Genomic DNA, 27,396 nt, shown 5'->3' on the forward strand with positions numbered 1-27,396 from the left:
TGTTAAAATGTTGTTTCCATTATTTATAGCTGGCTATATATAAAGCCTGATCAAACATCAAGAGTCCTATTGATCAGTCCGTTATATTTGATCAATTTAGTGTCTCCTTTCCATATTTCTAGCTTGCTATCTGGTCATCTCAAGGATGGTGTGGCTTCTTATCTTTCCATCCCATGGATGGTTTGGTCAGCTCCCTCTTTATTAATCCCATCAGGTAAATAAACGTGCCCTCAAGTCACCTCTTAGGTCCTGCAGTCTTTTTAAGAGATGTTGCCTCCTGTATCTCTTATGTAGGGTGACCAGACATGTCCCATTTTGCTGTCCCGTCTTACTCTTAAAAAGTCTTCACTTGTCCCATATTTTTGGTTCAGTAATTCATGTGACACTCTAATCAGTTGCAGTATTCTGTATTTCCAAATGGAAGGTTAAAGAACCTGGGACCTGCGCCAGTGCAACATCAAGGCGCTGGCTTTATCCTCGAGCTTAATATGAAAGGATGACTACGTGTTTTGACTATTCGATGATTAAATGACTGGTTAATGAAGAACTTCAGAGAGAATTTAAATTTCTGAAAAAACATCTTTCTGATTCCAAGAACAACAAACTGATATGCCAAACATGTAGAGGTTCATTTTATATTTCCCTTGAAGGAGACAAAAGGCATGCAGCATGTCAATAGAAAAAAACAAGCAGATGCTGTATAGAGTACGTGTGTCATGCCAGGATTTTACCAGATTTTTGTCAAAAGACAAAATCCTGAAGCAGACAAAATGTATGCAAGTGAATGAATGTTGTTGTATCATTCAGCTGCATAGATAAAATAACTTCAACAATCCGAGTGACTGTTTAGAGATTTCTACTTCTATTTAAGTATCTTATGTGCAAGCAGCTTCAAAATGATTGTAGGAAACATTGTAACATAGCAATAGGCTTCCAGCAAGTGCATGACGTGTTTTGTAAACTACGGTAACTAAAGTACCTTATTATAGCAACTTTGAAGGCTGTATTTGTTAGGTTTCATTCTTTAAAGCCACCGTGTGCAAGACTACTGTAAATGTGTTTGTGTAAAAACTACAATGCATCCCAGCAGTCTCTGCTCCCAGTACCCATTCCATATTGTTTCAGGCAGCATGCCACTTTAAACTTTATACGTAACAAGACCATACAGCTGTGCTTATTTCCACTGCCCTACCTTCATTTGCCCATATCAGACTCTACAAATGCAAGGCCAGATCTTGGGTTCAAAAGGCGCACTCTGCCAAACTACAGCCAAAACATTTTAGTGATAATTAAGCTGTGGACATTTAATATGTGACTCATGAACTGTGAGGTCATTTATCACCTGATAGTTTCACTGACTCTGTCTTTAAATACTTAACATGGTTACTTTTAAAACATTCCTGTTTTACCCATAGAGCAGGGCTCTGAGGGTTGCACAGTCCCCACTTGATTCCCACTCCGACTTGGTCTGCCTGTCTCCATCGCCTTTACAGGGAAAGCAGATCCCAAACAGAGACTGACACTCCACTCACAAGGAACATATTCACATTTAAAGAGACAGTATGGAATTATAAACATAACAGAAAATACATGCAAATAAAATGTGTAATGACTTAGAAAAAACAATAAAATACATAAACACATGTAATACCATAACACACTGAATGTTTAAGTGTTTAATTGGGTTAATGTAAGTGAAAAAAGTGCAAAGCTTTGTGATAAAAATGATACAGCATATCATTTCTGCTTCTTGGAAATCTTGCACAATTTAATTTAAACAACCCAAAATAAGGCATGCCACCCAGACGTATTTTATACCCCACAGAAGAGCTTCACTGGTGTGTTACAGTTGAAAGCTAACACTGTGACCCTGAGGTGAACTAAATGCCATCACCTCGGACTGAGCTGCATCAGGGCAACCTCAGCACAAGGATCATTGGATCATGAAAGTGAATGTCACAAGCCTGCCATTTATTACATTTTAGAATGTATTGTCTTAACAAGACCAATATGTTTCTGTGTCAAATAACTGCAGCTTATAGACTATATGGCATGGCGCAAGGAGGTGCTTTCTCATTGCTCTTTCTGTGCTGTCCCTGTGGAGTCGGCAGATTAGGAAATGTCAGGCTGTTGCTTTAAAAGGCTTGTCTTTAGCTCCCCTCATGCAGATGTTTTTTATTATTCATCTGACTGTTCTCATTTTTCTCAACTTAAGTAAATACTTCAAGGGATAAGAACAGACAAGAGAGGACATATGGAATCTGCCTACATGTAATAATAATACAAATAGCAAGCCACAAAAATATATTCAAAGGTTGCCGCCTTGAACTTCTTTATGCTGCAGCTTATGGAATCTAACCGGTGCCTGGCAAAGCAATTCTCCGTGTAGGAGGAAGCAGATTGGTCTGAAGCAGAAGATAAAGATGAACAGTACACCCAGTCTTTGAGTGTGTGATTAACCCTGTCAGGGTGCTGGTGGCTGAGATACTGTTTGTTTGAGTTTTTTGGACCTTTAAACTTCATCTCTACCTGAGGAGTTGCTCGCCATGGAAGCCACTAGCTGGTGTCGATTAGCACTGCTGCTGAGCAGTGTCACCCTGAAAGGTAGGGACTGTTTTGAATTCCTCTCTTCAAGGACCTTTTTATCTACTTTATCTACTTGAGCCTTGTTTCTACTTTCTAGCATCCTAGAACCGTGAACAGGGCAAAACAGTTTTAACAAAAGGGGCATTTGATTATGAGAGGCTTAACAAATCAGGTGAATGTTACACTATGAAATAACAAAGCTCGGGTTGCGGAATTCTTGCTCAGCCTGTGAACTTTTTATAAAGCTCACTGCAGAGCACACCATCTATCCATTTTTAAACACACTTACCACAATAATGGGGCACTAGGGCTGGAGCCCATCCCAGTAGCATTGAAACAAAGGTAGGAACAAGTTTTGGTCCAGGGGAACAATCACACCCCCCAATACCTACTCATGTGAGGCCACTTTACAATTCATATTTAACCTAACACGCGGGACTTTGGGATGTGGGAGAAAAACTGTACTGATACAGAGAGAGAGCACAGAAACCTCACACAGATAATACCCAGGATTCTGAGCCTATGGGCTGCTGATTCTACTATGGGAGCATTTCAAAGTTTTGGCTTTAAATTACACTGCTGGGTAATTATTTTCTTACAAGTCATGCATGTGTGGACACAGGCAAGTTCCTCTGTACTGTTCCTTACATGGCTATTGCATTCCTTTTATAATTAGACATGAGTGTGCACAAACAAAGAAATGTGCAGAATGGCACATTTCATCAAAAGTCTAGTACAAGGTCAGTTTGTACTTTACTGCATATTCCAAATTAGGTGGTCCCAGAAAGTACTTTACAAAGCAAAATGCCTAAAATTCTAAATAGAAGTATATAACGTAATCACTATAACAAATAGAAAGAGTAAAATAAGCAGGAAAGTAACTCATGAAGGCAATCAGTCCTAATTTCATAATGCCTGGCATCTTTCACCACTAATACAATTCAGCCAATACACTGGAAACACATAAAAAGAATTAGGGTTAGGCTTAGGGTTAGGGTTAGGGAAGTGCAGTAAAGTTAACAGAGTGTTACATCAAATGTATGTGCTACGAGTAAAGAAGAGTAAAAGTTAACTGCTACAGATTAAAGATGGAAGCAGTTGTTTTGGCAGCTGAGGCACTTTGGTTTATATTTGCGTATGTAGACTGGTACATGGGAGTGGGCACTGCATTGTCTGCGATAGTAGTGAAAAAAACGTTTAGGAAAGGATGACAAATACTGTAAAACATTTGATTCTTAAGACCCAGAAAAGCAGCAAAATCTAGCCTTTTCGTTTAGCGCTTACAAGAGATCAAACTGAAGTTGGTCTGTTTACTGCGTTGGCAACTTATATCTTGGGTACTAGTATGGAAAATGCAGCTGGAAAGTTGGACTGGGCTGCTGAGCCTGTATTCAGTGAAGGGTACAACCAAAAACCGAGCTAAATTCAAAAGAAATACCCTGTTATAGGGGGCTTATATTATTTTACATACAGTATTTGTTGACATCATATGCTCTGCCAACAGTCCATAATCCCAATAACCACAGAGGCAGCTCTCAGCAGGTTGCCATTCCAGGTTTTCTAGGAAACTCCACGTCCTCTGCTTATAGACACATACACACAGACTTGGAATTATTGTAGCCACCTTCTCATGCCATGTGCCTGGCACAAAGAACAGCTCCACACAGCATTTAAAGTAAAAAACAATGATGTGGAATAATCAAAGAAAATTAAGTGACATTTTATAAAATGTCTCAAAGTAAAGTGACATTCATTAAAGTCTTTTCTAGACTTCGACGTGTCTCATACCCAAACGGATGGAGCTAAAAGATCAGGAGGGAATCTGTTTTTTACCTGATAATTAGACTGATACCAAATTGGGATGAGACAAGCTGAATTCCTGCTGAGGAACTGGCTTCTCCCCAGTCAGAAAGGAGCAGTTACTCATCCCTCAAGGGTCTCACAGTGTCTAGAGTTTTAGTCGCCTTGACCTGAAATGTCATCTGCTCAGTCAATCCGGGGACTGAGGGTGAAGGAGAGAGATGTGGAGTCCAGGCCACCAAAATCAGCCCCAAGTGGAACCGTATTGCATGTGAGAGAACTTGACTGTGCCCAGTGAGTTGAGTATTAACCAGCTGCCAGGGGACATTTAACTATTGTCTGTGTAATGCGGTCAAAAATGCTGTTTCTCATATTGTAAAAAAAAAAAAAAAATTATGGTTGCTACTGAAACCAGGACCGTGTCAATGGCTGGGCATGGCCTGGGGGAGTAACATACACAGAGGCCTATCTGTTAAGGTGAATACAAGACAACCCATTGCTCTACAGGCCAGCTATACTTTGAAACTGAATATACAGTACATTTATGATGCTCGTAAGCTTAGATTAAGTAAATTTCATTAATGCTAAGGGGAAATTTAGAAGCATAAAGCAGCTGAGACCTAAACAACAAAGATACAGACTCATAAGACATATAATACAATCAATCAATAGATAGATAAGTAAATAAATAATAAATATGATATGTAAATCTTATTATGGGATATATCATCTACTGTTAAATTCTGCTCTGTACTTCTAAAATTTATATTTTTTATTTATTACTATATTGAGGATTTGTTCTGTTCTGTGTACTGCATTGTATTGTATTGCCCCTCTTCTTTTGACACCCACTGCACGCCCAACCTACCTGAAAAGGGGTCTCTCTTTGAACTGCCTTTCCCAAGGTTTCTTCCATTTTTTCCCTACAAGGTTTTTTTGGGAGTTTTTCCTTGTCTGGGGGGCAGTCAAGAGGCAAGGCCTGTTAAAGCCCATTGCAGCACTTCCTGTGTGATTTTGGGCTATACAAAAATAAACTGTATTGTATTGTATTGTATTGTATTGTATTGTATTGTATTGTATTGTATTGTATTGTGCAGAAATAGCAAAATGAATACAAGGGAACCTAAAGAATATACTGTACGTATTTAGTCTCAAATGTTAGGACGAAGCACTGAAATGTTTGATAGGAGGTGGCAGAAAAGACCCCGCCAGAGATACATATTTGGTAGCATATCAAGGTGGAATGAGCCTGTGGTTAAAAGAGCTCCAAGAGAGCACCATCTGGATAGGACGGAGGAGATTTCTCATGATGGCTTCCAGTTTTGCCACCATCCCATTTTCCACAGCCACTTCCAACATGTCCAAGGTTAGCACTGTAATGGAGCAGGATTTCTTGATATGTTTGTTCAGGCATTGTGCGTCCTTTGAATTCAAGTTGCTTCCTCAGGAGACCACAGCATAGAACAATGCACTGGCTACTGCAGATTGGTAAAACATTTCCAACAGCTTTCTCCACACATCAAAACACCTGAGTCTCCTCAGGAAGTACAGTCTGCCATGATCCTTCATGTACAGCGCCACTGTGTTGTTAGACCAGTCCAGTCGCTCTTTATATGGACCCCCAGGTACTTGGATCTCTGCACCACTCCCATGTCCTCCTCTTTAATTACGACTGATTCCAGAGGCTCTTTGGCACGCCAGAAGTTCACCCCCAGCTCTTTTGTCTTGCTGATGTGGAGCTGCAGGTGGTTGTTCCTGCACCACAAAAAAGTCCTCCACAAGCCTCCTATACTCTGATTTGTCTCCATTATTAAAGCAGCCTATGAAGGAAAAGTTACCTGAGAGTCTGGTTATTGTTTGGAAGTCCATTATGTAGAGAGTAAACTGGAAGGGAAACAGGACGGTTCCCAGAGGTGCTCCAGTATTACACACCACCATTTCTGACACACAGTCCCTGAGTCTCATAAACTGCTATCTCTTGGTCAGGTAGTCCATGATCCAGGAGACTATAAGAGCACCAATATGCATAGCGTTTAGCTTTTTTACTCCATCAGTGAGTTGCTCTGATTCATACACGACCTTCTCAAGTCACCATCCATTGGAGCCAATCCCAGCCAACACAGGGCATAAGGCAGGAAACAAACCCCAGGCACCGCAGGGTGCGTACACACACACACACACACACACACACTAAGCACGCACTAGGGACAATTTAGGATCGCCAATGAACCTAACCTGCATGTCTTTGGACTGTGGGAGGAAACCGGAGTACCCGGAGGAAACCCACACAGACACGGGGAGAATATGCAAACTCCTTGCAGGGAGGACCCTCGAAGTGAACCCAGGTCTCCTAACTGCGAGGCAGCAGCGCTACCCACTGCTCCACCATGCCACCCATTATGTTTTATATAATAGGTTATATCATTGTCATATTTCACATTTTCATAAATAATATTTTAACCTAATATTCATTTGACACAGGGCCAAGTAAAGGGCAGGGCATGAAATGACTGCCCTGACTATAGCTGCTGTATGAAGATATTCTAATGTTCTGAAGTGTATGTAGGTGCTCTAGTGACCAATAATTTATATTGACAGGCATTATCTTCCCTCATTTTCCTTTAAATTTACTATCTTAGGGCAATTAGCATATATTTATAAAGCATGGTGGCTGCATAAACAAGTTTCTGTTTTCTAAAGTAAGAAGGATAAGGAGAGAGAAATCTAGTCCACGGTATGTGTTTGTTGGGTCAAGGTCTTAAATGGCAGGTAGTAACATAATATGGATAAAGATTTAGAACAAATTTCATCAGTTACACATTTCTCAGCCTTAGCTAGCAAAGGTTCATCTTTGATTCCATAACTATAAACTAGAGGCTTTAAAAAATGGAAAGGAAACTGTGGAGAGGGGTCGAAGCATGACTGATAGTGCAGCAGTAGCTGATGTTCCTGCTCAGCAGCTCCACAAGACTGGCTTCAAATATCAGCCTGGTAATTCCCTGTCTATGTGGGAAAAAGTTTTTGAATTGGTAGAAACGTTTTCAGCAGGACAAACAAGCGTAATTGACGAAGCTCGATCTGGTTGACCATCAACATCATGCACACAAGCCCACATTGCCATGACAAATACCATCATCAGAGAAGTCTGCTGTTGTTGCACATTTGGATATCAGCTATGGATATGCGTAATGCCATAGTGAATGATGACTTGAGGTACCATAAAGTTTGCACAACCTCGGTACCCAAACAGCTTACTGATTTGCACAAGCCAAAATCTTATGTTTGTTGTTAAATTTATTTATGTATTTATTCATTAATTGTCTAACCCTCTCTTTCTAATTCAAGCCCACACAGGTGATGGAGCCTATCCTGACAACATTTCATTTTATTTATTTGTTTATTTTTGCAGATTTTCCTCAATATGTGTCAGCCTTCTCTGTGAGTGGCTATGGTGAGACCGAGTTAAAGGACGCCAGGGATGAAAGCATCAGAAACTGCACAGTTACACCTCCGGTATGAAAGTTCATAAAATTGGGGGAGAAAATAAATTAAGAAAGAAGCACTGCTCTTCAGAAAGAGAAAGTATTCCATAAGGTTCAAGGGGTTGCATAAATCTCATCAGATATTAGAGAAGATTGTTTAGAAATTGTAAAGGAATGATCGGGATAGTTAATAAGAGTAACATGGGGATTACTTAAACTCTGTATAGTTTCATTTCCATGCAGAATTATGAAACTGAACAATAATTCAAATTGTTCTTTCAGCTGTGGGGGGCAGAGTACGTATCAGAGGCCTTTTTGGAGAGTTTGCAGAGCTGCTCTTCATTGCTCTGGATTTGACATTACTTGGAATGAATATTTAAAGTGATAAAAAGCAACAGAGACAGATAGTGTCCCAAACATTTGTAACTCACTTAGGGGAGCTCCATGACTCAAAATAAAATGCATAAATAATACCAGGATTAATAGCTGGGAGTGTACACAGTATAAATAAAATATACTGTACATATAAAATATAAAACCTCTAATGGCTCCACTTCCTAACCAGACACTTGTTTCTTCCCTAACTAGGCAGTGCGGGTGGCCTGTCTACTTGCTCACACCAGACCCACAATAAACACTGCCTCGCTCCTGCCATTCTTTTTCTTCCTCTTTTAACACCCTGTCTGCATTTTTTTCCGCCAGCTTGTCATCATCCCACTCCACCCTCCTCAATGAACACTGGCAAGAAGTCATTTACTGCATCCTGGCATAAAGTTTTTGATTCATCAGATGCTCTATAAAATCATGTAGCCTTCTGGTTCCTTTATAAGCTTTACAATACCAGTTTTTGCCTACTGGGCTCACATGCTGCTCATCCTCAGCAAGGCTGACATTCTGACAGTCTCCCATCACACATCTTCTCGCTCAGTGTCCTTTGTTTCATTTATTCTGGAGGACTGACTGCTCAAAGTTCAGTAACAGGATGGCACTTTCCTTGTTTATAAGTATCTGCCATTGCTTCAACTGGTAGGAAAGCCAACCATCTCAATAGGAATTAACACTGCAGTTGTCTAATATGTACTAATAAAAAAAGACTGGATTAAAGTATTTCTTGTGAAAGATTTGCCTGTCATGCACAAGAAATCTAGAGACGTGAAAGGTATGGGACAAGCCCAGATGTGGATCTGTAATGGAGGAACTGCAGTTTAGCACTGCTGCATTACACCTCCAGCTTCTGTTTCTCAGTGGAGGCCTTCCTGCCAAGTGTAACAAGTTTTCAAATCTTAAACTAAGAGACAGAATAATAAAGCTTTTAAAAAATAACAGAACATTAAAACTTTAGGGAATATTAAAGATTAGTCTTTGATCTGTGGCTTTGAGGCATTGAACTCTGGCTGATATCATGTTAATGGTATGCTTGGTTTCAAGCCAGGGTTGCATGTTAAGCGTTAAAATGTTTTATCTATTCTTACCATACATCTGTTGACAACTTTTGTGTTTGATGGAGCTGGGAAGTATTGATAACAGTAAAGTGAAAGTCCAGGGGGATACTTACTTGCGTAAGAGAAATAAAGGAATAAAATCAAGTCAGTGACAGCATATGACTTTATTTTTATTAGCAATAAAAGTTAAAAAATTAACAGACCGTGAGGATTCCATCCAAAAATACATGACTGCTGTGTGGAAACTGCATCCACCCTGCCCTGTTAACCGTGTTAAGCTGCATCCACCCTGCAAACGGTCCTCCAACTTGAAGGGAAAACTTGGGGGTTGGTGGCACGATTGCCACTCCAGCCACCGTAAAAAGAAATTCACACACCTCCAGAACAACAGACAGGACTCCTTTCTCTTCTCCATGGGAGTAGCTCTGCTGCAGCCACCCATAGGAAGGCTGCTCGCATTATGAAGGGGATAAGGGAAGCCCTCAGAAGCCTCATCCTCAGAAGAAACAAAACTGCTGAAGAGCCAATGGTGTCAGGCCTGTTGGGGATCAGAACGGGTGTGGCTCTGAGGCATTGCCTGCTACACGGCAGCACTCGTGTCCCAATTTGAAGGCACCCATACATGGTAGGCATGTGGAACATCTTGTTAGAGGAGCTTCGTAAACTCCACATTTCAGTGGCAGCACTCTTTGAGGTGCACACACCTGGGACTGGCCAGATCTCTGTAGCTGGGTACACCTTTTATTGGTCTGGTCACTGTGATGCCGGTCATACTCAAGGAGTAGCTGTTGCTGTGGTGGATCAGGTCCTTTCAATGGTGTCCGATGTCACTTCTTTTAAAGAGTATATTATGAGACTCAGATTAAGGTAATCTGTGGGTGCCTTGTCTTTTGTCTCAGTGTATGCTCCAACCAGTGTGAGTGATGTCTTGGTGAGGGAGACATTTTATTTGCAACTTCGCTCGGTGGTTGATGGGTGCCCGCGTGGTGACACTCCTCTAGTCATGGGTGATTTCAGTGCGACCACTGGCAATGACAGGGCTGACTATGAGGATTGTATTTGGCAACCGTGGTGAAAGTGGCTCCTTGTTCCTTGACCTTGCAAAAGGTCAGGGGCTTCGAATCACTGGATCCTGGTTCTAGCACCCTGCGCTATAACACTGGTGATGAGTACTCCAATACTGGTGATGCGGTGAAGGTCGATCACATCCTTGTGGGAAGATGCTGGAGGCTCTTACAAAACTGAAGCATCTACTGAAGTGCCCAGTTTGTGAATTCTGACCACAGACTTCTTGTTCCTACTGTGAAGATCCAGGTTAGGCCCAGTAGGCTACCACCTACATGGAGAATGAGGCTGGACCTGGCCAGACTCCAAGATCAGGCTGTTTCAAATGAGTTTGCATGCAGTTTGTGTGAGGAACTCACAGATTTGAGAACTAATGACTGTTGATCCTAATGTGATGTGGGAGACATTCTGTGACAAGACTCTGAAGGTTGCTGAGGGTTGTGTTGGTGTTACCAATGTGCCCAGAAGGAGGTGTTTCATCTCGCAGGGCACCCTGGATATCATCAAGAGGTGTCATAGTGCATGGCTTGGTAGCAACTCTGGTCTGTACCAGGAACTGAGAAGGAGGGCTGCATGGGCTCTGAGGGCAGATAAGGAGATGTTTGTTAGAGGAATATGTGAGCAAGTGACACATCATCTGTGGTCTAGCGACCCACATCCTGCTTACAGAGGAATCGATGCCTTATGCACATCTGAATCTGTTCTTCGGAGAGTCGCAGTCAGGACAGGTGATAGAACGGTCCTTATGGATAATGCTGCAGCTGTGACCTGCTGGACTGGCCACTTTGAGCAGCTGTTTAATGCTGATCTCCCGGCTAGGTTATTGGACATCTCTGGGTCCACGGTTCTTGAGGCTGATCCTCTAATTAGCTGTGAACTACCCAATCTCACTGAGGTTGCACAGGTGGTGAACCAGGTGAGGGTAGGGAAGGCTGCAGGGATTTGTGGTATCCGGGGTGAACTTCTCCAGGCTGGTGGTAAGGCTGTCCTCCTGGCACTGCAAACAATCTTTGCTTCTTTTTGGGAGATGGGCATCATCCCAACTGACTGCAAAATGGGACTTGTCGTCCCTATCTAGAAAGGAAAGTGTGATCATCTGGACTGCATCAACTACAAGGGATAACACTGCTCTCGGTGCCGGGTAAGGTCCTTGCTAGAGTCATGCTCAATAGGATCCGTGAAGACTTGCTCACCTACCAGCGACCAGAGCAGTCTTTTTTATACCTAACAAGTCTACCATTGACCACATCCTGGCACTGAGGGTGCTCATGGAGCGCAAACGCAAATATCAGCAGAGTTTCTTTGCAGCCTTTGTCGATTTTCATAAAGCATTCGACTCAATTGATTAGCTGCCCTGTAGGACATCATGAGACTTGTGGGATCCCCCAGAACTTGCTGGACATCATGGCCGGCCTATACACTGGTTCTGTGAGTGTTGCGCAGAGTGGACTCAGAACCTCTGCATTTTTCCCAGTTGATTCTGGGATTCATCAGAGGTGTGTTCTTGCTCCTACTCTGTTTAATGCTTGTATGGACTGGGTGTTGGGCAAGATCATGGGGTCCAGCAGCTATAGGACATCTGTTGGTGAAGAGAGATACACTGATCTTGACTTTGTTGACAATGCTGTGATATTCGCAGAATCAATGGGGGCTCTAATTGGGGCTCTCAAAAGACTGAATGAGGAATCTGATTGTCTGGATTTGCGAGTGTACTGGATAAAAACCAAGATCAAGGACTTTAATGACCTGTTGGGCACAGCCATCTCAGTGTTTCTGTCCGCGGTGAGAATGGCAACCGCATCTAGAGGTTTATTTACCTCAGCAGTGACATTCATGTCTCTGGAGACTCTTCCTATGCAGTCAGTAGACTAACTGGGAGAGCATGGCAGTTCATGAGGTCACTAAAAAATGGTGTGTTGCACTCCCGATATCTATGCAAAAGGATGAAGGTCCAAGTCTTCAGAGTCTTGGTGATTCCTGTTTTGCTATATAATTGCAAAACATAGATGCTATCCAGTGACCTGAGACAAAGACTGGACTCCTTTGGTTCTGTGTTTCTTTGGAGAATCCTTGGGTACCGCTGGTTTGAATTTGTGTCAAACAAGCTGTTACTCATGGTGTCCCAAATGAGGCACATGTCCTGCATTGTGAGGGAACGTCATTTATGGCACTATGGCCATATGGCATGATTCCCCAAGGGTGATTCGGCGCACAGGATACTTATTGTTGAGGACCTGAGCGGCTGGACCAGGCCAAGGGGACGCCCACTAACTCTTGGCTGCAGCAGATAGATAGTCATTTCTGGGGGGGTGGGCCTGGACTGCATGTCTGCCTGTGGGGTTGCCAACCAGAATCCCAAGGTGTTTCATTGTGTGATGGGTACATGCTCCCAAACCTGACCTGACCCAGTGTGTGGAAAATATAACATCTACAGTATTTGGTTCAGATGTTTTACAATTCTTGTGTTGCCACAGTCTATCCAAGATTCACTTCTTGCCACATACCCTTTATTTAACAGGAAATAAAAGAACTAGAAACAAGAGAAGACCTTATACAGTACCACTGTTCTGTAATAATAATAATAATGATAATACATTTTATTTATATAGTGCCTTTTTATTGTTATGGTACCACTTTTCCGTATCACTAACTGCTTTACTCTCACATTTTCCTATAAACATCTCTGTCTAATTGAAATATATTGTAAAGATCTCACAGAATTTAGAGTTGAATACAACATGTGTTCCACTGTCTCAGGGTGATAATGGTAATAAATAGATCATGAAATACTAAAGGTCTTCACGTTAAATCATTTCTCTTCTGATCGACTGACACCAGGCTCAGCTGAGTGATAGCCTTGTTTGGCAGCTACTGGGACTAATTATGAAACATCGCCATCTATGTTCTACAACTAGCAACTGCATATGCACCACTTTAGTCCTTCTATACATATTACAGTTTCCATTCTTGTAATTCAAGGTGGTTATTTTCTTCTGAAACTAAACTACAGACGAGAAGATCATTTTACAAAGTATGACATTGCTTCGTGTGGCAGTCTAAGAGATTGGCTTTGAATCTCAGCTCAATTACTGTTTGTGTCAAGTCTCTCACATTATAGTATGAATGTATAGTTTTGTTTTTTTGTCCAAGTACTCTAACATCTTAAAGACATAAAAGTTTCATCTTGTTAATTGGCTGCCTATGAGTGAGTATGGCTGTGAGCAGGCCCTACCACGGAGTCATACCCTATACAGATTTGGCTTTGTGCCTGATGCTGCCAGAGTAAGTATGGTTGTTCATGACTTTTATTTGGATTGTTCAAAATGTTCAAAATCCTAAAACAGTCCAATAAATGGCTGAACACACACAAACACACACACACTATTTAGCAAATCCAATTTACCTAAGCTTTTATATCCCCTGATGAAAAACATCTATCTAAAAAAAAACTATCGTCAAGAACACATCAAATTTAAACAATGCAACACATAAAAGATCACATCAGTCCTGTAGACTGAAACAGGATGGAAGCAACTCTGCTTGAAATCAATACTAGTGGTAGTGCCGTTCTAGGAGTTTGGAAGAGCCAAACCTATGATGAATGACATAAGTTTTTGGATTCAACATGTATGATACTCTGTTTTTCCAAAAAAATATGTTCATGAACATGTTCATTGAAAAATAAAACGTTTTAAATATCCTTACACATTCTAATAAATATATCATTGTTGCATGCCTCAAATATCACAATATAATAGGCATCAAGAAAAGATGTAATGCCATATGTGAATGTGATTTTCCACTTATGTTGTGAGGTCAAGTGAGGAATTACAATTCCCAATTTGTAAATGTTGGGGTGGCAACCTGGTCTCCCCATTTACTTGAAACAGAAATAAAAGCTAAAGTACAAGTACACAAGGCAGTGAAATGAAATGTATACAAAAAAAAACAAACGTGGTCTTTTCAATGTGGTCAGTCGCGCAGGAGTTATGTTCTGTGCTCTGTTCGCAGAGTGATGCCTTCTTCCATTAACCCTGTCACTTATAGGGGGGAGACGGGAAGGGGCGGAGTCAGGTGGCCTCACTGGGCATCTTCTCGGTGCTGTGAAAGGAACAGTAGAGGACATGATTAGCCACAGCGCCCCCTCTTGACCCAGGATGGTACCACATACCTTAGAGAAAGGCCTGAGGGTGACCCATAGACACGTACTGTATGCATGGCAATTGTTAAACCAGATGTGCATGGATTTGGGAAATGTAAATAACACTAAATTGGGATTGAAAGGCAATTTCCTAAAGTGCCGTAAAGAAATATGAATGTGTGTGTGAGTGGCAAAAATCAAATTTTTGATAAAAATCAAGTAGCCTTTTTGGTTTAAACAGTTCAAATCTGATTTTGTGCAGTTGACAACCCAACTGTTACGACTTGAAATTAAAAAAATGCTTGTGGATTGGTACTTGAATTTTTTTTCTTTCATTTTCAATAAATTCAAAGCAGAGGCAGTGGAATGTTTATATTTTTTTTTATCCACAAGAGCTATTGTTAAAAATCTTTGGTAGCTGATTTATTTTTCCTTTGTTAACAATGCCCGATGACATTTTTATTGGACATACTGTATATTACACTGAATCTATTTTCAGTGTAGTGTAAGGCTGTAAAAGTGTGAGAATATGAGCAAGTCATTCAGCCTGCCTCAGCTTCATGAATAACAAGCACATTAAAAAAATTCAATGAGGCTTCTCTGTGCTCGGTAAAATGCTTTGAGATGTCATCATTTGCAGAAAAGCACTACACTGTGCAAAATATTAATTAGTTGTTTGTAAATTATCAAATGACTTCCCTCTGTCTGACTGTATCCCTGTATGTCTGAAAGCGGATGTTGTAATTGTTTTAATAATTTGCTTAGAATTATTTTCATTTCATTTGGTTTTGACACAATCTAACACCTAAGATAGAATATTATGTGCTATGTATGCCTCTTTATTACAAAAACATATAACAGCACTAGAGAACATCCAGAAAAAGCAACAAGCCATAATCCTAGGCTGTGAGGTATGAGCTACAAGGCAAGACTGAAGAACGTGAATGTTTACAGATTAAGTTAGTAGGCAGACGCCTGCTGTTTAACCACTAACTCCACACAGGTTAAGGTTCAGTTTTACACAAACTTCAGAAAGAGAAAACCAGCTAAGAGGAATCATTTAGCAGCTAATGTGGCAGAGAATACTGCTGTAGTGCCTTCAAATCCTGACATGATGATACTTTACAAATGGGTAGTAAATCGCAGTTGACACACTATGTGCAGCTTGTGAGTGTCTTTATGTTTATCATCCATTTCCAGTGCATTGACAAAGCAGTGCCAACTCCTGACTTTCTGCATTACTGCATGTTTTAACTCGCTGTGTGAGAAGGGACAAAAACATTCTCAAGGACAAAACTCATCCTGGAAATTCTTTGTTTGAGCTGCTCCCGTGAGGCATACGCTTTAGGTCAATCCATCTACGCACAAACTAAAAAACTAAAAGACTAAAAAATAGCTTTTTCCAATCTGCCATAAACTTCCTAAACTCTGAATCTCCTCAGTCTGAGATCATTTTTAATTGAACATGTGCAATAAACTATATTGATAATGTGCAATATACTAATGTAATATAATATATAATATGTAATGTACTATTCATTAACAGGTGCAATAACAATTTATGCTGCTGTACTTTGTACAATAATAATTTGCTCTGGTTACTTAACACTGTATACGACATATTTGGAATTATTTGACTTTTCTTTAAATGCACCTTAGGGCTGTCACAAAAAGTAATTTTGTTGTGCTACACAATGACAATAAAGTGCTTGAACTTGAACTTGAACACACCTTTACAAGAGTTGCAGTTGTAAAGAAGAATCTGACACATTGGATGCAGAAGATAACCCAAAATGCCAGACTTCTCCATCAGTGATAACAGAAGTCTTTCAATCGTGTTCTTCAACGTTTACTGCGGTGAAATCTATTCATCTTTTGTTAAAAAAATTCTACTTATCATTTGCAATTCAAGTTTTCCTATCATCAGTGCTTCTTCTAGTGAGTTTTTTCTCCATAAAGTGGCCAGCCTATTTTTCATTCATTAATTCATTCATTTATCGTCTGCTGCTTATCTGAAACCACCTTGCAGTCTTACAGTGAGGCCCACACATTTCTTTCCCCAGCCACACTTGCCAATTCACACTGTGGGAATCCAAGATGCTCCCAGGTGCACAATGTAGATGTCTTAAATGATATGCCAAATTTCTAATTTGTTAGTATAAAATCTATTGGGGGGGGGGGGGGTAGAAAGTGAGTTTTAAAGAATTCACCCCAAGTGTGTGACTTCAACTGTCCTGGTGCAGCCCTTCCTAACTGCATGTGGGTCCCACTGATCTCTGGTCATTCAGTGAGTCTGGGATAATGGCTGTCCTTTTGAAGCATGGATTTGCTCCTTGAAATATTAAAGATATCACAGAAGATGTCAGCTAATTAGTCACTACAGGATTTAAAACATGCCCTGAAATTACATCCAGACCAGAGGCTTTATTGATATTAACTCATATAAAACTAATTTTTATGTCATGCACAGGAAAATAGAAGGATGATACATAGTTAACTTCAGGCAATTGGGTGGTAGTCTGTTTGTTATCTCAACCAGAGAGGAAGTAGAAGGCATTAAGAAATAATATACATCGGATTGGATTAAGTTTGACTTTGTAATCAAGAAGTAGCTCTACAAACTGCCATTGTTTGTATAAATTATTACTACTGCAATATTTAAATCCGACTATCAATGTTTATATACAGTATATAGTACATATTGTGAAATTGTGCAGATGTATTGCACTCTATGTTTACTTTTTGTCAGTTTTTGGTTTTTTTTTTTGCATATCGTATCCCTTTCACTACTCTGAAGACACATTCAAGTAAAAAATCCATTGTATTAAGTTCACGAAACAAGAAATTTGAACTGGACCTTGAAATGCACCAGTCCTAGTGGAAAGTAGCAATTACAGAGTGTGGTGTCATCCACTTTGGTGCTAGGTAGCAAGCAGCCATGAACAAAATGCTATTTCATCCCAGGGTACACTCAAACACATACTCATCTATCTGTCTGTTTGTCTATCTATCTATCTGTCTATCTAGTTTCAAACCTACTTAATCCAGGCCAGAGTCCCCAACAGGTACAACATAGGTACCAACCCTAGACTTGGCACCAGTCTTCTGCAGTGCTCAGTTACCTACACTGGGCACATTTGGAGTTGCCGTTTCAATAAATGTGGATGTCTTAGAATAGGAGAATTGGAATACCCTGAGAAAAACTAATACAGACATGGGAAGCAAGAGTAATTGATACAGAGGCCATTGCCCAGACTGAGATTCGGTTGCAGGATGCTGGATTGGTGAAGCAGCAGCACTAACCACTGAGCCTCTTGGGTGTCCTATTATTAATATGATAATACCAGCATTTGCAGATTTCTCCACTTTAACAAAAGGCAAATACTTTGCCAAATTACTGTTAAATTTTGTTAAGAACTAAGATTATTAATGGAAAAGATAAAGCTGCATGTGAGGAATGCCATATACTGTATATCATAACTGTTTTACACATCTGAGTCTGCTAACAATGCAACAAGAAAAAAAAGTTTTTCACACCCAAGTATTTACGATGTACAATGTACAAACCTTAAACAAGGAAAGTTGTGTGAACTGCATGTCTTAGGGGTAGGTTGGGTGCTATAAGAGTGATTCTCTTTGGGCTTTCTTATATTAAATTTAGTAGAATATGTAGCATCCATCCATCACAGTAAAAGAACAACCCAGGATAACCCACCCAATCCCACCCTGATTTAGCCTGAGCCAAGGGGTAAATATTATGGCACTGTATATCCCAGGCTCCAGACAAAGTAAGGGAAAGAGATTTAATGGCACAGAAAAATTTCCTATTGCCCCAGTACAGAATCGAACAGTTAGAAGAGTAAAAATCCCAAATAAATTAAGGATGTCCAAATTGAGACAAGTGTAGTGTGTGTGTTCTAAAATTGTGCGGTAGGCAGCACCCTGCTCTGTACAACACTTGGGCAACTTTATCATGTCAGAGCCAGGGCAAACATAACATAATGGCTTACAGCAGCCTACACCCTGTGGTTTCTGTGTCTAGGGCATGTTGCTGCCAAGTTTCCCCAGTAAAATGATTTCCATACTGCAGTGGTATCTGGGCACAAGTTATACAGTACAGTGTTTAATTGACCCCTGGAATCTTCTTGGCTGGTTTAGTGAACAGAAGTAAAGTCCCAGAAGCCAGTCAGCCGCCAAGTGTAACTAAACATTTAATGGCAGGAAACATCTGCATATAAATCTGATGACAAGTGAGTGTGGATGAGTTTAATAAAGTTCATGCTCAAATCTATTGTTATGTGTACATTCAGTAGTACAGTACATTGGAAAGCTTCTATACCTGCCACCAACACAATAGTGATAAGAGTACCATGCCAATGAAAATGAATATGGATCCTTACATTAAATGCATATAAAAAGAAACCCTCATGCACATGTTAGTGTGAGACGCTGTTGAGTAGCCTTATTACCTCGGCATAAAAGCTGTCCCTGACTTTACTGGTGAAGGCCTGGTGTGGCTGAAATGCTGCATGGGCAACCGGCAGTACTTCAGGTGCATTTGGTTCCTCTTCTGGCTACACTTTCTGGTGTGATGGAAGTGCTGCCATCCAGGGTTCTGGGATTGTCCAGGCACCCCCTGGCGGTGGCCACGGACCCCAACAGGGTTGAGCTTCCAAGCTTCCCATCCATGGCCCTAATGTAATCCAGGGGGCTGCCCTCTTACACCCCTGGGAAGATATCGCCCCTTTCCCGGTCCTTTCCTTCTCCAGGTATCCTGGTGGGGCAAGGTCCCCAGTCATCTGCCACAACATTTAAATTGAAACACATTCTAATATTTCAAATATTTGATGCAACTTTCCCAGTTTATTATGCACTTCTACTTCATGAAGTAAAACATTGCATTTCTTATAAACACCTCAAATTAGGGCAAGTTATGTTAACTCTGACATTTTCAATTTAGATCAAAATGTCAGCATTTTTGTGATTGTTGTCAGAGGTAGTGGAACCCATTGTTGGAACAGGCTTAGGCTCCCCCAAACATGAAAGAGATTAAAAATTGGTGATGGGGCCTGACATATTTGTGTAAAATCTATATCTTACATAGCACCATAAAGCAGACCAATTTGAAATCTTGCAGCCCATCTTTGTTTTATGCTGTTTTTCACATCATATGCATGGAAAAATAACATCATCACATATGGGAATAAAGAAAACAGCTGAAATTAACAAAACAGGCAAAGGTGGAGGCGATGCAAGACTTGAAGGTGCACTAGTTGTTCTGTAAAGTGCTACCCCAGTGATTGTCCAGGCCAAAACTGTAGCATTTGATCAGAAAGCTGGTGTGAAAGACAAATTAGTAGTTTGAGGAAAGAAAAATGTTAATGCCTTGTATTGTGAAACAAACAAAAGAAAATTACAATAGCATGGAGGAAAAAGTCACATAAATACAATACTGTAACTTGGTACTGAAGCTTGTCTAGTGGCTGTAAAGCTGATACTGATGTTCAGATCTTTGGACTGATTCTAGCCACATCACCCTCACAGCTTGAGGAACTGGTGTATAATTCTCAGCCCAGTTACTATGTGGGAGGTGAATGTTTTCCTAGTGTTTGTCACGGCATTCTCTGGGTACTCCTGTAAATGCTCTGTGCCCCAGTAGACCAATCATCAATGAGTGCCGGTGAAATACTGAAGCATGCCGTGTTATGAAATACTGGTGTAGCATCCTGTGCACGTTTGATGGAGATTCAGTGGCCTGGGATTATGGAAGGGGCAAAGTGTGTTTGAACTGTGAGTACCTGGCATTTCCATGTCTGATGCATTGTTTTATAGAAGTGTTTTTCCAACAAAGGAAAAATCTGGGCTAGATAAGCATTTCAGAGTGGCAGCCACCCATGGTAAGAATGGGATGTGAGAAGCAGGGCTCTGTAAAAGCTTTCAACACCTGTTAATCAGAATTATCTTTTAAAGTCTTTGTTCTGCTTTCAATTGGAAAAATGCATTCTGCACAAGAACAATTCAGTGTAACGTTATTTTTGTGCTGGAATACTCTGTATAGGCAATAGTGCAGATAAAGAATTAAATTATATATATATTGTGAATCTTGAACCCAGACACAGACAAACATGGACTCCAAATGTTATAAAACACACACGTTTATTTTCAGCACAACAACACAGTGCACAAACTAGCCATAATAATGCTCTTTCCTCTCTCTCTTCTGCCACCTCCACTCCTCACACGCAAGCTCTGTCCTCTTCCACCCGACTCCAGCTCCTGGATTGGAGTGAGGTGGCTGCTTTTATAGCACACCTGGAAGTACTCCAGGTGCTCCACAATTAACAGACGGCAGCACTTTCGGGTGTGGCGGAAGTTCTGCGGACCAAAGTTCCGGAGCTGTGCAGGCGCCCCCTGGTGGTGGCCACATCTTCCCATAAGGTAGAACTTCCCCATACAATCCAGGGAGGTCACCCTCTTGCATTCCGGGGAAGATATAGCCCATCTCCCGGTCCTTCCTGTCTCCAGGCGTCCCGGTGGGGCAAGGTCCCTGGACGTCTGTCACAATATATATAAATGTGCAAATACTGTCCAATCAACCACCCACTCTGTAACTTCACTTTATGTGGTTGAGGGCATAATTTAGTAGTACAGTATTAAAGCACCTTAGCTCCAGGAAACTTCATTCACAATCTGCACAGAGTTGGTAATTCTATCCATGGGTTTTCCTCTGGGTACTCCAGTTTTCATCCCCCATCCTAAAATATGCCTGCGTTAGATTATTTGCTAATTCCATACTGACCATGGGTGTGTGCAGTAGTGGGCCCTGAGATGGGCTGGTGCCCTATCCAGGGTTGGCTCCTGCCTTGTGTCACTAAGTGTTGGGATGGCCTGTAGGTTCTCACAAGCCAAAATAGGATTAATCAGTTTGGCGATTGTTATGATATAGTATTTTATTTCATTTTTTCTTCCTCATCTGAAGATGTGAATTCTAAAGGGAGCTATATGAGACTACAGAGGCCCACCCAGGGGTATTCTCTGTCTTATGCCGGATGAGGTTCAGAATGTATGCCAGCCCCCTGCAGCCCTTTACTAGAATAGTTAGGTTTGGACAAAGATTGTCTACAACACAACAAATACTGTAGTGCAGAAATTATAATAAAATATAAATGCCCATATAAAATAAAAATAACATACAAAAACGCTTTGAAATGAAATGTCAGCATTTCAGTATTACTGATGAGAAAGTGATGTGTGCATTATTGCTGTCTGTTTTTGTGTTTTTCTTTTAGAATCATGATAATTAATATATGCAATTATCTTCCAGATTCTGGAATTGCTTATAATTTGTTCTCCATTACTGGTTTCTTTTCCCCCAAAGTCATTTGCCTTCAATGTATTTTAAGTCAGTAAGGTTCCTTGGGATCTGCTTTAAATGAGATGGTCTCATCAGGGAAAAACAAACTATAATCATTACCCAAAGGACAGCTGTGAGTGATGTACACATGCTGGGCAGACTCCTGGACTGGTATAGTAAGCTAGTAAAACCATTCCATGCATATTTTTATTTTATGTAAGAAAAGTAAGTGAAAATAAGCCTACTGGTAAATACTGACTTCCTCTCAATATCGATTAGGAAAACTTAATGAAATGATGCTTAGATGAACCGAGGCTCTTACAAAATGAGTCCCAACAGTGCCATTAGCCAAAGAAACAGTGACGTGGAAAGCCAGCTAACTTTCATGCTCCAAGAGAACAAGTGTGCACTTCAGTGTGGAGCAGCCCTCAGCAAAGACATTGATTGTACTGTTACAGTATACCAGTGATTTGTAGTTTGATTGCATGCTTTTCACTTCACACTCACTGAAGAGACAGAGATAGAATTTCTATCCTCAGCATGTTTACTAGGGCTGAGACCACTGGCTTAGTTAATTAAAATCTATTGTACTATTTGTGGAACAAATTAAGACAAATAAATAAATAAATCATATGTACTGTATGAGGTGTGATATAAAGGTTTTGAACGTGAGCTTGAAAAGAATATTCTAGAGTGCTGATTCTGTAAGTGACCAAAGTGTACTAAAATATATGAATTACAAGCTTTTGTGGTTTATAGAGTTCTAGCCAGCGTTGTGCAGTTATATTTTGAGTAATCGATTAAGGTAAGAAAGCCCTCTTATTACAACTCCCCAATGAAATGCATGAAACACCATGAGGCCTATATTGCATGAACCATAAAATAAATACAAAACTTGTGAAAATAGACATAGCCATTTTTGAGTGGTGTGTGATTGTTGTGTTGGTCCGCCATCATACCGCACCCCTACCCCACCATTGTTTCCATTGAATCACTGATGTTTAATGTAGCCTGTACTCTTACTAGAGTCAAACCTAAATAGTGTGCCAAATTTATTACCATCAACTGAACCGTTTCAATGTGGAAACGCAGTTTTGCTTTTGCCCCCTAACCCAATAAAACCTCATTTCTCAATGGAACTTTTAGGAAACTTTAAAGTTTATATTTTAAGTGGAGTGGTTTCAACAACAAGTCTAATGATGTACTACAATAATACAAATTACAAAATTTCATTACTTTCGTCTTAGCCATTTTGGAGTGAACATTTCTTGAAACCCCCCAAATACAACCATAGATCCAGATGAAATGTTTCAAATGCTGTGGAGCCTGGATTTTAAGTTGATCCAACTATAATGTAAAATTGCATGTGTAAAATTTTATTAAAATCGTTTTGGGTCGACCCCCATTACAACGCCCCTCCCAGATGATATTCCTGAAACACTACATAGCCTCTATTTTAAGTTAAACCAACAGCAAGCTAAATGCAAAATTCTGTTAAAAACCAGTTCATCCATTATTGTGTAACTGGTGAAAACAAACAATCAGAAAAACAGAGGAGACGTGATCTGAGGGCTGAAATGAGGTCCTTAGTGTTCAAAAGGAATAAATAACATCAAGCAAGACACAGGACACGTTGTTGTGATTTATTCCTAAGGGGCTAGAAAAAACATAAACACTTCCAAACAGACTCCCCTAGCAAAAAAGTAGTAGTTATATTTCTTGGGAAGCAAATTAAACAAATAAGAAAGATACTTAAACATAATCAACACACTCAGCCAAGAAATAAATATAATAATTACTTAAAAAATAGCCAAATATATACTAATGTAGTTAGAACAAACAAAGATCTTACCAAGTTCCTACTTTAATCAAAGTTGTGTTTTGTAGCTCAATGGAAGAACAAAGCATTGCAGAAAATGTGCCATGGTGTGCATTCAAAAATGTCCGGCTCACTCAGGAGGGATTTAGATCACATCTAGTGTAAAGACAACCTCTGAGATTTGTTAGCTTTAATGGGGTTGCATTTGATTGAAATCTAAAAATCAATTCATCCATTTTTATGTACAGTAACTGGTGAACAAATAGGGCGGCACGGTGGCACAGTGGTAGCACTGCTGCCTCGCAGTAAGGAGACCTGGGTTCGCTTCCCAGGTCCTTCCTGTGTGGAGTTTGCATGTTCTCCCCGTGTCTGCGTGGGTTTCCTCCTGGTGCTCCGGTGTCCTCCCACAGTCCAAACACATGCAGGTTAGGTGCATTGGCATTCCTACATTGTCCCTAGTGTGTGTGTGTGTGTGTGTGTGTGTGTGTGTGTGTGTGTGCACGTGTGCCCTGCGATAGGCTGGCGCCCTGCCCAGGGTTTGTTCTTGCCTTGCACCCTGTGTTGGCTGGGATTGACCCCCGTGACCCTGTAGTTAGGATATAGCGGCTTGGAAACTGACTGACTGACTGGTGAACAAACAAACAGAAAAACAAGAAGTGATCTGAGGGTGGAAATGATAGTTTAAACATCTGACAAAATAACTCACAAATTTGGAAAGTGACCTCAAACTACATTTGCTTTAGAAACCAATAAAATCAAGTATAAATAAAAATGGGAACTCAAATTATCTTATTGATCTTCTCATTTCCAAAACATGTATGGACTATATTGTAAGTTAAAAGAAATGATTTAGCCTTCTGATTTGGCAGAGTTTTCGACTAAACACAATGTACATGGTATGTCTTCAGATCATACTAGAAAAAAGGCTTTACTTTACACCCTTGCAATTCTCAAAATGTCACTTTAAATAGAGTGTATGCTTTTGAATTTGAGCTCAAATAACAGGATAACCTTCACCCCCTCATTTTTTTGTACTCAACATGAAGCCAAGTAACATTAAGGAGTTCTGAGCACTGGAAAGATATGAGCACAATTGTTTAGTGAAATAGGCAAGTCTCACAGGAAAACATAGTCTTGGATAATTACAATACTAAAACTAAATACAGTCTCTTTAAGGCTGAGAAAACTGTTCTTCATAAAAAAACTTTAAAGCCTGGGGGGATCAGCTTCCTTTTAATCCCGTACAGTACTCTTGTAATTTTTGTCATAGTAACAGAGCTCCACAAGGCGAGCGAGCAAAATCCACTACTAGCACAAAGTCATGTAATGGTAGTGCTTGAGCAGGACAAGGTACATCGCCAAGGAGTGATATACACAGCAATTGTACAGAAATGGTAGAGACCACTAGTGAATGTACAATTTTTGGAAGCTGTGCTGTCCCTCAGATAAACTCAGCAATTGGAAACCTGGCTGTTGAAAGATTTGGGCCTGCACTACCTTGTAGAGCTGCCAAAGGGTACTGTACTGTGGTGGCCCTGTTACTTTGTAGGAGTCAACCCTGACATGGAAATTGATCTGAGGGTCCACCTGTAATTGGTTCTGGAATGGTGCTGGAAAAAACAAATTTAGAATGAATTAAGAAATGGATACATAGTTGGCAAATTGTTAGTCTTCAAACAGTTTATAATGTACAGTTACAGTTTGTTTAATCAGGAAACTGTTATTACGTGACACTATGTGATTGTTGTCTATCAATACACACTCTATTTTAATTTCTCTTCCTGTAAATCTGCTTACTGAGCCCACATTTCTAACACAGGGTCCAGAAGTGCTGGAAGTTATCCTCATAGAAATGAATGTAACGCAAAAATCAGCCCTTCTGGGTTTTCAGAACAAGAATAGAATATTTTTGTTTTGTTATTAAGTGAAATAAAATACACGACAAACAGTTCCACGTGACCAATATAAAAAGTCTAGAATGTCATCAAGTTATGTGTAAAATAAAGAGGCTGGTAAACCTACTGTAATCGAGTATTTCTGAATGGAGTCTGTTGAGCAGTTTACTTATTGAAAATTTTTGCACCTGATAAAAAATTACAGTTGAGCCACAGGCCACAGAAACTGTCTGGTTTTGCATTTATCAGATTGATACAGGAGCCACAGTAAGGCAGTGTCTTACAGTCAGCTTGCAATTGTAGAGAAGAGTGAACTGGGTGTTTATTTTTTTCATTGCCACAAGTCACAGCTTGTTGTCTAGAAATGAATTTGTTCCTTTGATACTGTTTAATTTAGGTTTACTTTTACCATTTATTTTAACACTATTGATCTAAATTATGATTTACGCTCATAAGAGACACAAGGGGTAATCATACCATTACACTTTTAAATGTTATGTTTGAACCTCACTCTTTTTTTTCCATACATGTGAGTTTAGCATTAAAGACGTTTCATTATTACTCTAAGCTGAAACATATGAACATGAAATATTTTGAGCTCACTGCCCAGGATACACTCCTGCATACTTGCATTCTCATTCACTCCAAAATGCCTCAGGATATCCACAACTTGACAAACAAATCCCACATGTGCAGCTACAACTCCTTTCTTGCTGTGTGCTTGCAACAATACAGAGCATTCTTTAGAACACAGAGGCCTTGCTGTTTTACCACGTAAATGTACCCCACAGGACAGACTACGCTGGTGTTACATTATGGTACATCCATCCATCCATTTTCCAACCCGCTGAATCCGAACACAGGGTCACGGGGGTCCGCTGGAGCCAATCCCAGCCAACACAGGGCACAAGGCAGGAACCAATCCTGGGCAGGGTGCCAACCCACCGCAGGACACACACAAACACACCCACACACCAAGCACACACTAGGGCCAATTTAGAATCGCCAATCCACCTAACCTGCATGTCTTTGGACTGTGGGAGGAAACCGGAGCGCCCGGAGGAAACCCACGCAGACACGGGGAGAACATGCAAACTCCACACAGGGAGGACCCGGGAAGCGAACCCAGGTCCCCAGGTCTCCCAACTGCGAGGCAGCAGCGCTACCCACTGCGCCACCGTGCCGCCATTATGGTACACTATTGGTCAAAAATTTTAGAACATCTCAATTTTTGCAGTTTTTCTTCAAATCTAATCAGTTGAAATGCAATGAATGTCCTAAATGGTGAAAAGGTAAGCAGTAAACTGCCAGAGGTTTAAATTTAAAGTTCAGGTTAGCAAAACCTGAAAAAAGGACATTTAAGAATATTACAAACGGGCCTTCTTCAGAGAACAACTAATAGGTTACAACCTACAGATGTTCTGCAGCAATTAAAGTAAATTAAGCCTTGCAAGTTGAAGCAAACAATTTGCACAGGTGTCCCAACCTCTGTTGATTACTTAAAAACCTCTCTGTCTGTCTTAAAGCAGAGCTGGAACAAACTGTTACTACACCCTCTGAAGTACTACTTGGTCAATATTACACTGCCAAAAGTTGTAAATTCTAGTGATAATGGCAAGAAAATGGCAATTAACAAATCAAATGAAAGAGACTATTGTTTCCCTTAGAAGTGTAGACATATTATTTAGAAAAATTGCAAAAACAATCCAAGTGTCAGTGAGTATGGTGTCCTACACAATCCTAAGGCAATTGAAAACTGGAAGAAACTCTGATAGGAAGAGATCTGGCTGACTCAAAGTCACAACCCAATCA

The 27,396-nt window shown here is 40.4% G+C and overlaps 1 protein-coding gene across 1 annotated transcript in view; it reads left to right on the forward strand.

Moving 5' to 3' along the window:
- The first annotated feature begins 2,233 nt into the window (after positions 1 to 2,233).
- The window catches only part of xpnpep2 (X-prolyl aminopeptidase (aminopeptidase P) 2, membrane-bound), a 93,293-nt gene continuing 68,130 nt past the window's right edge, over positions 2,234 to 27,396 (forward strand). The window contains exons 1-2 of the mRNA XM_028815885.2: positions 2,234 to 2,604; positions 7,796 to 7,899. Of these exons, the coding sequence (XP_028671718.1) occupies positions 2,547 to 2,604; positions 7,796 to 7,899 (162 nt within the window). The 5' untranslated portion in view covers positions 2,234 to 2,546. The remainder of the gene's footprint in view (positions 2,605 to 7,795; positions 7,900 to 27,396) is intronic.

The sequence above is a fragment of the Erpetoichthys calabaricus genome, chromosome 12, assembly GCF_900747795.2.
Source record: "Erpetoichthys calabaricus chromosome 12, fErpCal1.3, whole genome shotgun sequence".
In the NCBI taxonomy this organism is placed as follows: Eukaryota; Metazoa; Chordata; class Cladistia; order Polypteriformes; family Polypteridae; genus Erpetoichthys; species Erpetoichthys calabaricus.